General features: G+C 34.1%; 1 protein-coding gene across 19 annotated transcripts; it reads right to left on the reverse strand.

Annotated features, from left to right (window-relative positions):
- Positions 1–6,275: 6,275 nt before the first annotated feature.
- On the reverse strand, positions 6,276–17,886 carry LOC147388548 (uncharacterized). 19 transcript variants are annotated; one of them, XM_086419294.1, is made up of 10 exons: positions 17,484–17,886; positions 13,385–13,518; positions 10,459–10,664; positions 10,211–10,315; positions 8,735–8,800; positions 8,573–8,641; positions 8,405–8,485; positions 7,728–7,809; positions 6,828–6,904; positions 6,276–6,433 (listed from the first exon to the last, which is right to left on the reverse strand). In XM_086419294.1, the coding sequence occupies exons 7-10, from the start codon at positions 8,456–8,458 to the stop codon at positions 6,326–6,328; spliced, it is 321 nt and encodes a 106-aa protein (XP_086275420.1). In that variant the 5' UTR covers positions 8,459–8,485; positions 8,573–8,641; positions 8,735–8,800; positions 10,211–10,315; positions 10,459–10,664; positions 13,385–13,518; positions 17,484–17,886; the 3' UTR covers positions 6,276–6,325. The 19 variants fall into 19 exon arrangements, 16 of the variants coding, with proteins under 16 accessions (XP_086275420.1, XP_086275418.1, XP_086275416.1 ...); XM_086419292.1 differs by having other exon boundaries at positions 8,711–8,800; XM_086419290.1 differs by having other exon boundaries at positions 9,413–10,315.
- Between the last annotated feature and the right edge of the window lie 1,519 nt (positions 17,887–19,405).

Below are 19,405 nucleotides of genomic sequence, written 5' to 3' on the forward strand. Positions count from 1 at the left end.
ATATATATAATTTTTGACATGGGCAAAAAAAATATTATACAAATGGGGTTTTTGTCATGTTATGTCGTCTTGGTTCTAAGTCCTATTTTATTAGAACCCATTAGCATCGGGTCTTTAGGAACCAAATCAATTGAGAAGCGGAATCAATAAAAATTGATAGGAACTGACAATTAGTAACGTTTGAAGAGATTTTTTTCTTTCTAATTCTGATTTTGATTCCATTAATTTGATAATCGAAATTGATAAGATTCAAACCTCCAAGTCAGAATGAACTACTAATTAAGGTTTCTCTATCAATCAACAAAATGTCTTAATTGGGAAGATTTACATGATAATCCCCACATCTAAGTTTGTAATATTTGAAAGGTGAAGTAAATGTACCAAGACTAAACAACTATAATAGTTCTATTCTATTCTTTTCTAATTTTTTATAATTGGTGTTTGGATTTTGTTTGGATCCATTTAGAAACTCTTCCTACATAATCATTTTTTTTTTTCATTTTCCTTGATCAATTTCTATTTTAAGATTTCCTTCTTCTTCTTCTTCTTCTTTTTGTATTTTCATATGTCATCAACGCATCTTACTTATATCTCTGGCATTTTATTCACATTTCCATTTTTCACTCTGGTCATTTGAATCAATAATTCTAGGATGTGTTTGAAAACCGCTCATTGGTATGCGGGTTGGCAACTAGCGACTAGTGTGAGTTCAAAAACATTCAAGGTGTGTTTGAAAAGTGTGAGTTAATCTTGAGAGTCCAACTCTTGAAAGTTGCTAAAGAGAGTTGACTATAAATTGAGTGTTTGTTAATGAATATTCATCTAAAAAATAATTTTATCAAAATTATTAAAAACAATAAGAAAAATCGACAAATTATCCCCAATCCATCATAAATCAAGAGCAATTCAAAAGTAAAATTGGATACCACAAGAGATTAAAGAAGAAGAAAAATTGAAGTTGTTTCAAACCCCAAAAAAATGTGAACCAACGAAGGCAATTCATAGTTTTTAATTAAAAGAGAGATTAAATCTAAATTCTTCTTCTTTTTTAACTCTGAAAGGCATACACTCTTTTCCCATCTCCACCGCCACCACTACCACCTAATCTTATATTACCTTCATCCCCATAAAAATTTGGGAATTTCAAACTCTAAGTGAATACTAAAAATCACATTGCAAAAAAGAGACAAACACAAATCAGATTTTCCTTCTTGATTTGAGGAGGGGGGGGGGGGGGGGGGGCGGATCAGGGACCAGGGCTGGAGAAGGAGTGTGTGTGTACAAAAAAGCTTGAGACTTGTTAACTTTCATTAACATGAGTGAAAGTTGAAATACAAAGAAAAACATAAGCTAAACACTCGAAGAGTTGTAAACTCGCTTGGGTTGAATTTGCCAAACACGCAAAACTGAGTAACTCTTGCTAATTCCAAACTCTATAGCCCAACAACTAGTTTTCAAACGCACCCTGGGTATTGAAAAGTTCAACTCGCATCAATTGGCAACTTGTCAACCATCAAGAATTTCTAAAATTAGGGTGTTCCAACTTTCACCATAAGTAATGAAAGTCGGCAATCCTCTTTCTCACTTTCAAAAAAAATCACATAAATTCAATCTCTCTCCATCGTTGTTATTTTTCTTATTCTTTTTTCTTGATTTTTACAACTTATTAAGTTTTTTATTTTTCTTTTTTCTAACCTTTTACAATTTATTAGGAGTCTGTTTAGATAGAGAATATAAAATAGTTTTGGAAGAAAGTAACTTTTAAAAAGTATAAAGTAATTTCTTTTTGTTTTTCCAAAAAATAAGGATTTTTATTTTTTTTAAAGTAGTTTTCTAAAACGAAACCAAACATAATTTTACATTGGCTTTAGTGACAAGATTATCGCTTGTTCTATGCACGATTGATTAGTTACCTGATTTTCTACATTTCAACTTCAAAATCAATGAAAATAAGAGATATTATTTTCCTCACCTTAGATAACTTCGTAAAATGAATCAAGGTTGAACAAAAGGGGTTTCGGGGGGTGGACTTCAAGAGTTATTGGAGTATACAATGAAGGATTGCAAATAAATATAAGTGTTTATATTAAAGATGGTAGAGGTTGAAGATGAGTATTTTGTCAAGAGGTTGAGTATGGGAGCATTTTAGTTACTTTCATTAATCTCTCATAGAAGACCCCATACAGGGGGCATGTCACCAATTTGAAAATACAGTGTATCAAAAAAATTAATGAGAATGAGTAAGAGTTATCTAAGTTACATTTTTTTCTCATGTAGTAATGAGGTGGCAATTAGGTCATTGATGGCATCGATGCTTATCGTCTTAAGTGGAGGGTAGGTAGATGCTTCGATAGTCTTTCCTACTGGGTACATCCATGTTGGCTTGTTGATGGGGCCGACTCATGGTGGCATTTTTGACACTTTCATTACTCTCTTGTCGAAGAGAACGTACACATGGGGTATGTCATCAATTTGAAAAAACAATGTATTTATAAATATAAAAAAAAAAAAAACTTACAAAAAAATAAACAAGGTTATGTGTAAGATACCATTTTTCTACCGTAGTAGCGAGGCGACAATTAGGTCGTTGTTTTCGATGCATACCAACTTGAGTGGAGGGAAGGTAGATGCTTCTACAGTCTCTCCTATAAGGTTAACAGTTATGTCGGCTTCTTGAGAGTGTTGACTCATGGGGGGCATTTTGATCACTTCATCATAGAAGACCACATATATGGTGGGCATGTAACCAGCTTGTAAACATCGTATTTCTAAAAAACTTATGACAATAGTTAGAAGTTTGTCTTAGTTAATCTTTTTGTTTTTATGTGGGTTCACGAAGGGGTGTGAATGGATGGTCGAAAATCCAAATTTGATTCAAATTTGAAAAATCAAATATTATTCAAAATTTTCAGATATTAGATTTGAGAATATATATAATATTTATAATATTGAACACAATTTTTTTTTTCTTTTGTTTTTGATATAAATGAAGATGAGGATTTTTTTATATTTTGATTATGAAAAAGTAGTTGGACTAAAAAAAAAATTGGGATTTTTTTCTTTTCATCACTGGTTATTCAAATTCAAATCGAATATTTTTGGATATCTAATAAGAAAATTGGATTCGGATTCAAATAGTATTTTAGAGATATGCTTCGAATTCGGATACAGCTGAATCCAAATCGATAAGTATCCGTTGACAGCCCTAGGTTCACAAACCCATTTTGTGTTGTATAATTTACAACGGATGTGAGTTCCATCGTTGGGGGTCCACCCACATCTAATCAAATCCAACATCTACCAAACCTGTTAATGGGTTTCCACAGTGGGCCCTCAAGCTGGGTTTGAACTTGGATTTGATCTAGTATGTATGACAATCATGCCAAATGTTGAACATTAACTAGTTAGGCACAAGTCAAGCTTGGCCTAATATACTTGTTCTAGGACTCATCATGCCAAGCTAGTCTCCGGCATAATATCTAATACTTGGTTTCAAAAGTCGTGATGAACATGGGTAGGTACGACAAGTGGGTCGGTAAATCAACCAATCCTTATGTTTGATAAGATTCATGGCTTTAAAATTTGTCAAGTCAACTCAAATCTTGTCAAGGTCATCTTCTTAGAATTCGGAAAAACGACCCCGAAATGGGTACAATATTTTCTTTATAAAGAAATCTAGATATCTTGACCTCTTAGATCACTCGACTTTTACGAACAAATACCCCCACCAGCTGCACCAGGTAATTTATGGGATAAATCCCTAAGGATGAATCCTAAGAGGGTGATTTGAACTCAAGACCTGCACTTCTTAAAGTGTGGTCTTAATTACGGGTGCAATTTGATTTAGTTTGAGGTCAAATTAGAATTGAACCGACATAGGTCGATTCTACTAAATAAGAACCAAAATCGAACCAAATTCCATTGGAATCAAACTAACCCAAACCGAATTAAAGTTAGTTTAGTTTGATTTGGTTCGGTTTGATTCCATAAATTGCTATATTTTATAAATATAAGTAATATTTTTTAATGAAAAAATAAACATAAAATTTCATATAATAAAATCACAAATCTATCTATAAAAAGTCATTTGTTTATCCATAAAGATCACTAATCTATGTACTAACTCTTGAAATAATTCTTAATAATTATTACACACGCGCACACACACACACACACATATATATATATATATGGAAATGTTCAGCAACAAACATTTTGGCAAAACATTTTTCAAAACATGGGTTAGAGGTTTTAGAATGGGCTGATTTTTGGTGAGGATGATCTCTACGGTGAGGAGATCATCATCACCAAAAATCAGCCCATTCCAAAATTTCTAATCCCATCAAAAATGATTTACAAAAAATGGACGGTCCATGATTTTTCAACTTGTAAACTGGGGCTAGAAGTTTTGGAATTGGCTGATTTTTGGTGAGGATGGTCTTCTCACTGTAGAGATCATCCTCACCAAAAATCAGCCCATTTTAAAACCTCTAACCCATGTTTTGAAAAATGTTTTGCCAAAATGTTTGTTGCTGAACGGGACCCATATATATATATATATATATATATATATATATATATATATATATATATATATATATATATATATATATATATATATATATATATATATATATATATATATTTATTTATTTATTTATTGCATAAGGATTCGATTATCAGTTTGATTCAATTCTATACAAGCTTGATCCGAGAACAGAACCAAATTGATTGGTTCTTTATTTTCGTAATCTGGAACCGAACCGCAATTTGTTTCAAACCGAACCAAATCACCCCAAAACTATCGGTTTGGTTCGGTTCTCGGTTTGAACCGGACCAAGTTGCACCCCTAGTCTTGACCATCTCACTAAACCTTTACGTTGTGTTTGGATTGAGAGAAATGGAGAGAAGAGAAAATAAATGAGTTTCTCTCAATTTCTCCTATTTGGATTGTTAAGTGAAGAGAAAAGAGAAAATAATTGGAGAGAAATGGGGAGAAATCCTTGTAAAATATTTTATAATGCCAACTCTGCCTCTAGATCTCTTTTAAGATATTTTAAAATTTCAAAGTTATCCTTAGTTCTTTCTTGTCAATCTAAACATGGTGGAGAGAAATTGAATTTCTATTCTCTTCTCTTACAAAATTTCTCTTCTCTCCACTTCTCTCAATCCAAAACACAGCCTTTAGGGCGTTACCAACTTACCAATTTAACTCATCAAATCATCAAACCATCAAGTCAACTTGATTGTATTAACTCAAAAATTCATCAAGTAAGGTCATAAACTCGACGTAGCCATTTGACTACATATGTATGGTATATATATAATATTTTTGTGGAAAATAAAATATAATTACTTTTAATTAAATAAAAAATATTTTATGAACGTAGAACAGTTATATATTATTATTACCACTAGAATATTCTACGACGGCACACCATCCTTAGAAAATGCTCCACTTTTTTTTTTTTTTTAACAACAATTTTGAAGAAGGTAAAAGAACTAAAAACTCACCCCTAGAGGAAAATTAGAGACAATTCACTGTGTTTTGAAACTGATTCGATACCCTTGACTTCAGCATAGAATGAGAGACTTACAGGTAAAATAACAAAAATGTCCTTATCTTCAACCTTATGGCAAAATCCCTAGGATTTTATTTGGTTGAGATTTTTTTTTTTTTTTTTAAACCTTTAGAACTTGTACAGGTTTATCTTCAGCTGATCATCTTTACACACTACAACATTTTTGGTCTATAGCGGCGGACATATCCGCCGCTAAATGGTAATTTTTCCGCCAGTAAAAGATATTGCGGCGATGAGCAGCGGAAACCAGATCCGACGCCTCGGTCGCTAAATGTAGCGGCGAAACATTAGATCCGCTGTAAAATGTACTATCTGTAGCGGCGGATATTTATATCCGCCTTAATAGATCGATTTTTAAAATTAATATAATATTGACCATATAACGGCGGATATTATAATCCGCTGCAATAGATCAATTTTTAAATTAATAGAATAATCAATTTATAGCGGCGGACTTTCATATCCGCTGCAATAGGTTCATCTTTTAATTAATAAAATATATTGTATAACGGCGGATATTCAGATCCGCCACAATAGGTCATTTTTCAATTATCAGAATATACATTATATAGCGGCGGATATTCAGATCCGCCACAATAGGTAAATTTTTAAATTTAAAAAAAATAAATATTTTTTCCTGAATATTAATAAAGATCTGTTTTTTCTCCTTTATCAATAGAATTAGTAAGTAATATAATCCACAATAAGGACACCCAATTAATAGACCTGATGACGCATCATCACTACTGGAACCGATACTTTCTCAACAAGGATATCTCTATATGGACGACATCATCATTCTTGAAGCAAATCTCACATAGTGCAGCAAACAGATAAGCGATTGCAATTCTCTACGAAGAAGCATGTCTTTGTTAATCAAAATTTTCAGACACAAATAAGCTTACACAAACTGAAACCAACTCAAATGTGAACACCGTTTAATGGCCATTTCTGTGATTATAGATCACATAACACTAGTGTTCTAACAAAGGGATAAAGAAGAGTATTAGTATTTCCATGGCTAGTCTCCATGAATCGAAGGTAAAAAATGCTGCAAGTTATCAGTACTTGTACTTAACATTGATTTCTGGCATGGATTCATCCAGAGAAAACATATTGTTTCTATTGGACTCTCACCAGATTCAAACAATTCAGAATTCCAACTTGGAAAAAAAAAAAAACAGCTAGCCATGCTAATATATCCCATGACCTAAATTGTAGCATATGGAGTGGGAAAAAAAATACCTGCAGTATACCCGTCCATCTAATGTGTTCGATATCAACTCCATAAGTTAGATCATAGAGTCCATGAAAATAACCTCCTGAATAGAAGGAAAATACACAAATTAGAAATAAGATCGAATATTTTCCTACACTGCTGCAGGCATTCATCAGAGAGTTGCTAAAGTTTAATTTAATATCTACTACTTGTAAAGAACAGGGCTGCTTAGATATATATACAAATTTTTTGCCAAAATCTTCAAATAAACCTATAAAATAATTCTTTCACTTAATCTCCAAAGGGGTATTTATGTCTTTTAAGAATACATTCTTGTTCCTGAACTTCAAAGAGATGAGTCGATCTCCTCTTCTGAGTATTCTCCCTTTCTATCCCCCAAAAATTGTTATAAAGGGAAGATGCCCACAAGAAAAAATAGAAGTGCCTCCTGCATTTTTTTCCTTTCTCTTTTCAAACACTGAATTGGTATTCTTTTCATAATTGTTTTTTTCCCGAGATTTTGAAAAGATTTAACTTTTAACCCAAACTCAACAATGCTTCCATTGGCTCCATTATTTAACTATTCTTATATCTGAGATTTATATGTAAATTTACTACGATACTCTTAATAATTTCATGTATTTTACTATCAACGCAATAGAAAAAGTGATTGTCGCATTTCTTAAAGGGCAATTTCTCGACTTAAGCATATCACATGGGTTTTACATGCCTCCTGCTAATATGTTTGACTAGAGTTAGAAAAAAATTAACTATTTTCAAACACTTCTCTACAAGCTTCCTTTCTTTTTTGTGTACCAACTGAGAACAAAAAATATGCATGCTAATGCACTTTGAAAGCATAAAAAAATGAGGAAAACCAAACGCATATTGAATTATACAGTAAGGAAAATAATGAAATACATCACCTTGAAGCAAAAGACCAAAGGCCAATAGTTTCAAAGCCCGAAGTACAACCTTTTTAGATGCAACAACTCTGCATGACAATTTCTGTGTGCAATTTAGATTGTTAGCTCAAGAATACTTCAAGAAAAAAAAAACTCTATTATTTCCTCATTTTGGTATTCAATTGTGTTAAATGATTCAGACACTACAGTAAAACAGGGGACTAGGTTAGTGCATTAGGGATATAATAACATGAGCTGATGAGATAAATTTGCAAAAATTGAGCAAAAAATAAAAAGTTAATAACATGAGCTGATGGGATTAGAGCTATGGTTAGTGCATTAGGGATATAAAGCCAACATTAAGAAATGGTTGAAATATGTTTAAGCTTATATAATTAGGGTCATGTCGTAGTGGAGAAAAAATTAAAGACTGAAACAAAATGGTTAAATTGAGAAGTGTCAAATGTATAACCGAACAACCAGCATGTGTGCCTTCTTTACACTTCTATGTTTTTTTATACAACTCGAAAAAACAAAAACAGAAAGTTATCCTTTGATTAGAAGCAACAGTGAAACACAGTAACACGCAGCCAAGCACCACTTTCTAAATTAAATAACACCCCATACACATAATGGTTGCATAAATTTTGCACTTTTAGAATAGATGGCATTGAATGTGTTAATAAGAAAATATATACCTTGATTGTGTACCCAAGAGTAGTTAGATACATATCATCTTCATCTTGTTTCATTGCAGCTGTCCCTCGAAACAAATCAAACTGCGTTCCATAGCACCATGGTTCATCAAGATGAATGAAAATGCAATTTTTTAACCCACAAATCGAACAACTCAAAGAGATTACTACCTTGGTGCTGTTGCCATTTCAAAGCCTGACCAATCAGAGCCATTAATTGTGAAGGTGGCACCACAGTAACTTCAGCAGCAAGAGCAAAAAAACTCATGAGAGGGATAATTAATACAAGCATTTAGAGAGTGAAATTACCTGTAACCCCATTCATTATCATACCAAGACACGAGTTTCACGAACTTCTCATTCAGAGCAATTCCAGCCTTTGCATCAAAGATGCTTGACCTGCCAACATGATAAATTAACAACAATAAATAAACATATAAAATCCATATGAAGAAGAAGAAGAAGAAGGAGCTATCTGTACTTACTATATAAATGAGAAGCAAGACTGCCATTGCTCATGTACACGTATTTAGAAAATAATTGAAGGGTATAGTTTTTAACTAAAAGTTGAAGTCTGCTTATAAAATCTAAAGAGTCGTGATACCTGACTATCTCATGGGTATACTCCATCGACTACGTGACAAGTAGGGGCAGCATAGATCTGTGCTCCTTAGGATACATGGTTCCCTCTAGATACATTTTTTTATGGGAAAGTACAGTTGTGAATGCCGAGGAGAGTAGATCTACGATTTTGAACTTGTCATGTCAGAGTAGTCGATTGAGTTTGCCACGTGGAATAGTCAGATTATAATGATTTAAAATCTAAATAAATAAATAATGAAGAGTTGTGGTCAAAGTCTAATATTGGCTCTTTATTACAATAACAAGCCATAGAAAGAGACCCATTATCCAGGTTCAAACTTAATGTTCTGACTTGATCCTTTATTAATAAATTGCTGGAGGCGAGATAATACATAGCCATCCAACAATGTCTTCTTCACTTTCACTCACATTTTCCTTCATATTCCTTTTCCTCTTCATCCTTTCCTCTGTTTCTCAAGCCACTGTTCCTCCTTCCAAGACATTCAAATTTATCAATCAAGGCATATTCAGAGAATACATCATAGAGTAAGATGGAAACTATTGAGTTTTAGATGTTTTCAACTCTCCCTTCACACTTTGCTTCTATAACATTACCCCAAATGCCTACACCCTCGCATTACGTATGGGTACCCCTTGTTCTGAATCACTCATGCGATGGGTTTGGGAGGCTACTTAATCGTGGGTACCACTCTGACCTTTGGTAGTAATGGCAATCTAGTCCAAAACATGTAATATGAAAGAAAACATTAACATATCAGATGGTTGTTGTATGCAACATGAATCCTGTTTCGTCGTTCAACTCTCATGAGATTTCTCTATGCCATACTCTTAACTTGAGCACAAGTTATTTAAGAGTTTTACCTAAGACTAGAAGTCATTAGGCACTAAGAGTTGATAGATAATGATGGAGTAGGAATGGGCATAATAGTATGCCCAATTTTACATATTCCCAGAATGTCCCAATTTATCTCTCACTGTATTTGATTCTAACATGTACAAAAAGGTTTCTACTTTGGTTCATGGTGATATGTACCTACTCATGGACAGTTATTGCAGTTGAAATATTCTCTTATCTCTAGTATGACCAACTAACGAAAGACTTGCCAATTGCACACGCTAATGAAAATGTAGGTAAATGGATGAACAAGAGAAAATTTTAGTGCAAGATATGCAAATCCTTGTCACTATCGAAAAAAATTGGCTTACGCATGCAATTTTTTCTTTTGTCCACATAGCACACTTAACCATGTTTTGACTCTAGAGGTTCCATTACTTGAGGTGGTTGCGATTTTCTCACATCTTTCAAATTACCTGTGAAGTTGAGGAGGCATAATCAGTAATTTCCTCTCTCACCACTAAACAGAAATTTGAATAATCAACGAAGCAAAAGCACAACGATATTAAATTTGTTCCAAATATGATGGCATTTTGATCACCATCAGGAGTGTACTGACCAGAGCAACTGATAGGACCTCAGCCTAGTCCCAGTTGTGTTATTTTTGAAGATGATGGCATTGGGAGTGGAGCACTCAGGCTTCCCACTCCAGACCCAACCTTCTCCCATTTGGTTGTCATAGATGCAGCATTGCTGTGGTTGCTGAAATTGAGTTTCTTGCCTTCAGATTGTCAAGTGTCTCCATGAAATCTGCACACGACGAACCTACACAGGAAATTGAATACTGAAATTGGTACCAATATGATAATATATGAATGAAAAAATGGTTCAATAGTTTATGCATGATTTTATTAGTAGTTCCTCGTATTAAAGAAAATCAAAAAGGCCATGGATTTAGGTATTAAGAGTGGATATGAACATTCTTAACAGAAAACGTGGCTATAGGCAATTAAGTGGATATTCTATTTCATTTTTTCAGTCCTACTTGAATTTGTAAGAGCACGTCTCATTAAATCTGAAAAATGGGTTGCACCATTCTAATAATTATTATGAGACCCAACAATGTGGAAAGTGTAACAGCAGAAACTTGATGCCAAAGGAAGTAGTGTTGAAAAAATTTGGATATAATATAATAGGCCCTGTATGACCTCCACACATGAAAAAATTTCTTTTAACAATGACTTAGGAGTGAGCATCTGATAAATCCCTTCAAACAATTCATGGATGCTTCACTTTAGTAATGCGTTAACTAACCCAATTGGGTATCTAATTAGTAATTAATGAATCATTTTTCCTGTATTTCCAGAGTAATCTTGGCAAATAAGAAGTACCCAATCTTACATGCGCGGGAAAAATTGTTCAAAATGGATTCCTAAAGTTCAAAATAAATCGACCCGAGTGATAAATTGCAACAAGAGTGAAAACAATTGCATGATGAAGACATAATAAAAGAACACAATCTCATAAATCACAAGACAAATCAATCACTAACCTCCAAGTTACAAAGAGACCTAACACACCTAAGAATATCAACACCACCCAACAACACATCCAAAGAAACCGCTTTTTATTCTTAATTGTGTAGGTTTGTGAAATGGAACCTAGTTTTTATAGGGAGTGTGATGTCTTGGTGAGGAATTTGCAAGGGAAGTTGGAAATACTTGCTGTATTGGTGCATTTTGAGGGTGATACCTGTGTTGATCACTATGATGACCATGAAGACATTCCATCATGCCATTCCAAGGATGACACCATTGATTCCATAATCCGATTAAGTGAGAAAATACAGAAACAAGTCATCATCTCTACAACAGTAAATGAAAATGCTGGAGAGGTCAAGCAGAACAAGTGCATTACATGTAATGCAACTGTGAGGGACGCCAAGCAATATCGGGAGCACTTTAAAAGCGAATGGCACAAGCATAACCTATCATGGACTTTAAGAGCACCTTAAGTGCAAGTTTTTGTCTTCATGGACATGGACTTTGAATACATATCCACAATCTATCACACTTTTCTGACATTGAGTTACAATATATATATATAGAGCTAACATATTGGATGATTAGGTACATATGTCATGTTCTTTACTGATTTTTCTTGTTACAATACACATTTGATTCACATTGCATTTAATGATTGATAGAGAGGTGAATGATAGCTATGATGTAGTACTAATACTATTTTTTGAAGAAAAAAAAAAAAACAGATGTCTATACAACCTACTGTGCTGGTAAGAAACTAAGTGACAACCACTAGGTGTTGCCTACTTAGTACCTCTGGTTTTACTAATTACTTTCTTTGTTCTATTTCAGCTTTATTTCAAATAATACGTACAGCAACAAGTGGAGGCATGGCTTGAATACATATACACTGGTTACAGGCCTTGGTGTGGAGCTAATGGTGATTCACCATCTGTCATCTTGATCAGGATTTATTTTCTGTTCTAGGGTCTAAAATAGTAGTAGTATTGCAGTGATATTTTACCTGAGAAAATGAACATGTGACTTTGGACACGGGTGTTATGGTCATTTGTAGAACCTAATTAATAAATTAAAGAATATTTTATTTCCCAATGAAGGTCTTGCAGTCCCTTTTATGTTACCCATTTTCATTCCTACCTTCCCAGCATTATCAATCCATTGAAGTTCAGTGGGTTTGGATGGAATTTGTAATGTAGGCTTCTAGTACGTGAAGAGTGGCTATAATGGAGAGCATCCCACAGTGGGCACCAGAGGATATTAGTTGATACAGGTATGAAGCTGAAGTTGCATTTTGTTCTTTGATAATGAGACTCATGTTAATAGATCGAGCATATTAGTGATACAGATGTTGAGGAAAATCAAAATTATAAATTAAGGCATTCAAGAAAATGTGATAGTTCAAATGAATAATAAACAAGAGAATGTCAATGGAGACAGTGATCTATGCTACATTGAAGCATATCCTTTGTCAGACTCAAGTGATGGAAGGGTCACCTTGCATCTAAAGGTTAGGACATTTTTTCTACTCAAAGCCATTGTTATGCTTTTGTAAGTTCTTAGTTTGATGCTTGTGAATACAAATATGGTTATGACTTCCGTTATCTGTACAAGGTTACCTAGAAACCAATCACTAATGTTATATGCTTGGCAAAACTGCTACATTTCATTTCAACTATTGAACTTCTATAACAGTTACCTACAAAGTCTTACCTAATCTGTTACTTTTGAAACCAATCACTAATGTTATATGAAGTAGAACTAATGCCAATGGTATTTGTGTCAATCTGTGAAATTGGCAAATGTAATGTGAGCCTTATTTTGAATTACTATTAGGTGACAAAACCCATAACATAATACCAATAGACATCTTTCAAAGTTCAAATAACTCCCCAACTTCAATTGCTTCCCCATTTCCCACCTATACCACAACAAAATTCAATTTGTAGACAAGAGATCACTGGTACAACCTGCAATAGAAAAAATGGAAAATAAAAATAATACCTATACTCAACTTGAACTGCCAGTGATCTCTTATAAATTGGGAATTTCGCTTTCCTTTTTGCAAATAAGACTGAGAGACAAGTTAGTGCAGCCAATGTTCACAAGAAATCAATCTATTGGCTTCACAGAAAAGCCTGCGAGAAAATTTTAGAAATGATTAGACAAGCTAATGGGCCTACAATGAAAATTTATGACTACAAACTCTCAAACATGACATGAATGCTCCAGAGATACATACAAATTAAGTTAGCTATCCATTCATGAATAAGTGCTCTAATGGAAGCTATAAGAATTTTAAAATCTGATAATTCTAAGTAGAGAAGGATTTTAGTAATGAGTAACGAACAACAGAACTCTAAAATCAAAATACTAATCAGTAATTATTGGAACTCACTTACATAAAACACTACACATACAGTTCGATAACCACCAACAGAATACAAGGCACAACAAACATTTCTTGATTCTCCTTGTGTACCTCTTTTAGACCTCTAGCTTTCATGTTTAATTTCACTCTTCCCTAACCCCCAAATTGAATATAAGTGTGTAATAATAGTTTTCTAGTGTGCAATACATCCCTCATAATCAATCACTTTGTGTGGTGGAGAGAACTTAAAAATCTGCAAAGCTAATTCTGTTTTTTAGTGAAGATGCTCTGAGAAAAATGGAAAGAAAGCAGCTTTGGATTATACTTTTGGTTCTAAAGCACAAACCACAATACCAAAATCTCTAATTAAAGATGATGGACTTTTTGACCATTGTTTTGTTCTAAGCAATGTATGGGTCTTGATTGGAAAAAAGGTAAAAAAATAATGAAAAAAAGACTAACTTAGGCACTCTAAAATAAAGCACTAGAGTTTCAAGAAAGAAACAGACAGATACACACATAAATGGTGGCCCTCATCAATAGTGCAAGGACCCCAAATCCTTTTGTTTGATACACCCCTGGGTTTTCAAGCTGGTAATTTTGCTAAAATCGATATTTTCTAATTGGGATGTTTCATATCCCTTAAGGAATAATCTGGGGCCAAATATATAACTTGGGTTAACACATTCAGGCTTAAGGTTGGATCATTAAAAAGACCAATCCCAGCCCGTTTATCTAAACAATGTTAAAATTGAGCTCGAGAAGAACGCAATGAACTCATATATAGAGTTCATTTCGAGACCCATATCGAAAAAGCTTACTAGGGGAGTGGTATTTGTCTTTGAATTTAATTGACTATGATCACAGAGTATATTCACTGGACCTTGTAGCAAACACCTAGATCATGCAGTGACAATCGTGAGCTATGGAACAACAGAAGATGGGACTGATTACTTGATATTGAAGAAATTGAGATGTGATAAGTAAAAGCAAACTGATTATCACTAAAAACAGTCTACATATATCGAAATTAAAACATCATGGGGATGAGATCAGAACCATGCTTGACAAGAGGTGTACCATCTAAGATTAGATTGAAATACTTTGATAACAATCGAAACACCTTATTCTGAGATCTTATTGTCACAACGGGACCTTGCTGTAAGACTCAGTCTCATTTTAAAACCATGCCTTCAAAGCAAGTCTTAGAATCATGTTTGCGGAAAATATTTCGATCTCAGGAAAAACCAAAATAGTCCCAACCAAATATAATAAACCTTTTGAAATATTAAATGTCTCGAGTGAAGGTTTTATTCTTATTTCACAAGCCAAAACCAGAACATCCCACAAAAACATTTCAAAAACCACAAAATTTTGAACCATGTTTCAAAGCAACCCTATTTATAGTTTCCAAAGGAAGTAATAACTGGAATATAATAATACTACTTACAAATCACAAATCAGTAATGTAGTTTCTATGCACACAGACACGCCACACTATACATACCACATAACAATTGACCAGTCACTGTAAGTTTCTACCTCATTCACACAAACAAATGAAATAACAAACAGAATATGGAAGCAAAGCAGCAACATAGTAAAGGGTAGCGTTCAAGGGCAAACTTTTTAGCAAACTTTTTGGCAAAACATTTTTCAAAACATGGTTAGAGGTTTTGGAATGGGCTGATTTTTGGTGAGGATGATCTCTATGGTGAGTAGATCATCCTCACCAAAAATCAGCCCATTCCAAAACTTCTAACCCATGTTTACCAGTTGAAAAATCGTAGACCGTCCATTTTTTGTAAACTGTTTTTGATGGGGTTAGAAGTTTTGGAATGGGCTGATTTTTGGTGATGATGATCTCCTCACTGTAGAGATCATCCTCACAAAAAATCAGCCCATTCCAAAACCTCTAACTCATGTTTTGAAAAATGTTTTGCCAAAAAGTTTGCTAAAAAGTTGGCCATTGAACGCCCCCCCATAGTAAATATACAAATTAAAACTACACCTTTTTTTTTTCCTTTCTAAAAACTAATGTGCAGGACCAACGGTGGCATATTGATTTTAAGCCATCTTAAATGGCTTAATTTCATAAGCAATAGTTCAAGTTAATAGATTACTAATGCAATTGATAGGACAGTGCAAGTCTGGGAAGTGTGTGCAATATCAGATATGGCTCATCAATTGGGCATTCATAATGGAGGGCACATGTAGCAAACATATCTTCAGTATTTCTTAAGCAAGCAGACTTGATTGATAAAAAACTATATATGTAAAAACTCAATTGAATCCAATGGTAGTATGCACAACAAAGATAATACACAACACTTGAGAACTATGTGACGAATCATAGGTTCATAGTTCTCAAAGGACTCAACTTCCATACTATGCATTGCCAAGATCAAATAATCGACTCATATTTATGAATCATATGCCACCTCTTGGCTGGGATTTTCTTAAACAGTTGGTTAAGACAAGTGTGGTGGACGTATCAGCTGCTACGAAAAACACAGAATACTCATTGAACACAAACACAACAGTAGCCACAACAGCAGCTGTCCCCATTTCCCCACAACAGTAGACTGATCTTCAAGATGGGTATGTTCTCCGCACTATAAAAAGGGTTGCACCCCTCCTAATTTCACACACGTTTGAACTCTCAATTTCATTTCTTTTTCTTTCACCTACTCTTACTCATTCCTTCATTCTCTTGCCATTTTTGGAAGCCGCATCATCTCTCAACGAACCTCAAAAACTTGTCCACTTTCCCCAACCTTCCTAATTTCAAACATCGAGCCACCAATAACCCACATAGATGAACCCCCACAAAAATTGCCCAAGTTATTTCCTAGTTTTCCTTGATACCATCGAACACTTGCCCAATTTACCCCTAACACTACCCCCTATTTATCCCAACGTAATAGAAGCTTTGCTTGTGCTACAACTTAGATATTGAAAGGACTACCAAAGTATTGCCCAATCTTCCATTGAGCTAACAAGTGTAAAAAATAAAATATTTACATTCAATAATAAGACTATTCTGTGTAGATGCCCAATCTTCCATTGAGATAATGTGAATAACCAGGATTGTTTGATCTCTAGAAAGATTCCATTCAATAGAGAAATAGGTAAATTACAAGGGAAAAAAAAAAACCAGCAATAACTATTCTGACTTGTGTGATCTCATTACAGAAATTGGTCAAAGATTCTCACTAGAGGAGGCTTGTTGGATGATCGGTGGTGGTTTCTATTATAATATCCCTAAATGCATCTGGAAATAAAGTGTTTGCTAGGACTTCACAATCTTTATTTAGGGTGTGAAGGTCTTTTTCTTGGTTTGAAACAGATCAGTTTTGGATGGTTTTGTTTGTTACAAGACTCTGTAGGAATCTGATGCATTAAGTAACAGTTTTTTTTTTTTTTCCCCATTAAATTTTCAATTTTATATGTTCCAATGTATTTCATCAGAACATTGATTATGAAGACTGCAAATCTACCCTTATTTTCTACCCTTTATAGTGATCTCTCTCCTCTCTTCATTTCTTTTGACATGTTCACCGTTTTATTATCATTCTTCTTTCTGATTTAGAAATCTGAAATAAAGCTCTCATCCAATCTGAGATCCCAGTCATCTCATACTCGAAGTTAATTTCAAATTTTTGCATAAAAAAACAAGGGTTTCAACCCGACAACAAGTAGAACAATCGTAGTTCAACATCAAAAGAGTACCTGAGATGCGAATCCAAATTGAAGATTGAGGAGAGTTTGTGGCAGCTGAGGTTGAGGGTTCAAGTCCCTCCTTTCGCTCCTAGCGGTACAATCCGGCGTCAACCCTCACGACAGCGACCACGAAGCTGGTGCTACACGAAGCCGGTGTTACACGAAGCTGGCGCTACAAATAACGATGAGATCAAGGGCTGAACCAACCCTCTAAACAGAAGAAGGGTCGATTGAAACTCCAATCGAGCTCAAACGGAAGAACAAAGGGAAAAAACTCTAAGATTTAGGGATTTCAAAGAAATGGAGAGAATGAGAAGAAGAGAAGAGAAAATGGCTGAACGAAAATGAAGTTTTGAACCTTCGTCCTTTAAAATTACCGCAAAAATTTTGCGCCAAATCGATCGGCCGTTTGGAGTATATGGTATAGCGGCGGAGCAAACAATCCGCTCTCATAGGAAATTAAAAAAAAAAAATTCGCAAGCCTAAACAATTAAAATAACTATTTTTTAGTGGCGGATACCCTCATCCGCTGCTATGTTAATTTTAAAAAAAAAAATTAATACAGATGAATTCATAAATCCAATTTTTTATATTAAAAAAACTAATTTTTTAGTGGCGGAACAATTTATCCGCTGCTATACTCAATTTAAAAAAAAAGAAAATAATTTTTTAACGGCGGATACATTCATCCGCTGCTATATCCACTCTCAATAAAATAAATTATTTTTTTTTTCAATAAAAATCATTCTGTAGCGGCGGAATTAATAATCCGCTGTCATATTCAATAAAAAATAAATTGTTAAAGAGCTCATCAACATAACTTTTTATACTTCAAAAAAAAAAAATCTAATTTTTTTAGTGGCGGATATATTAATCCGCTGCTATAGTCAATTTTCATTAAATATTTAAAATAGTCATTCTATAGGGGCGGATATCCAAATCCGCCGCTATATTAAATTTTATAATACATTGGTAAAGAGAACACATTAACATAACGTTTTATATTAAAAAAATTGAATTTTTTACTGGCGGATTCTCATATCCGCTGCTATATTCAAATAAAAACAATTTTATAAGCAAAACTCACTAGATCGAACTTTAATATAAAAGAAAATTTGGTTTTATAGCGGCGGACATACTGGTCCGCTGCTATAGGAATTGAATATATGAGGTTGGCATTTGTTTAGGTATCTATCGAGGCAGATAATTATATCCGCTGCAACATGTATATATATAGAGGCGGATAAACGGATCCGCTGTTATAAAACGCTGCTGTAGGCCAAAAATGTTGTAGTGACAGCTGTCAATGGGGTGTCATTTGTTATTCAAAATGCCACTTATACTTGGTACATGTTGGGTTGGGTTTGGCTTTTGTCCACAACTTTAGATCTACAATCCATGGTTGGACTTAAATCTACATAATAAACTATCCCAATTAGCACTGGAACAAGGCTTGTGTTATTGTGTACATCAAATCCATACTTGGGGATTGGTTCGGATCTATGTTACCTGATTCGTAGGTTCACATGGTTCGAATTTGGGTTTGCAATTCGTGGTTCGCCACTCTGAACGAGCCTGGTTCATAGAAGTAGTTCATGGAGGATATTTAAGTCATTAATGTTAGTCTCACAGAAGAAAACCCAGGTCAAGGGTCAAGGGATATATCATCAGTTTAAAAACAAAAGGGTATCTTTAGTATTGATCAAATCTTGGAATTTCTAAAATAAAATCACGGGGGCATCTCTATAATCATTAAAATAAGGGGATTTGTTAGGTTCGCTGTTTTTGACAAACCCAATACCAACCAAACACAATGTAAAAAAGCCCATATTTGATGGTCCATAAAATTCATCTGAAAATTTCATAAAATTCGACATATCAAGGTGTCAAAATTTTCATTGTCACTTTTTTTTTTCGACTGGTCGAAACCA

The sequence above is a fragment of the Akebia trifoliata genome, chromosome 12, assembly GCF_017979445.1.
Source record: "Akebia trifoliata isolate Shusen 1 chromosome 12, ASM1797944v1, whole genome shotgun sequence".
NCBI lineage: Eukaryota > Viridiplantae > Streptophyta > Magnoliopsida > Ranunculales > Lardizabalaceae > Akebia > Akebia trifoliata.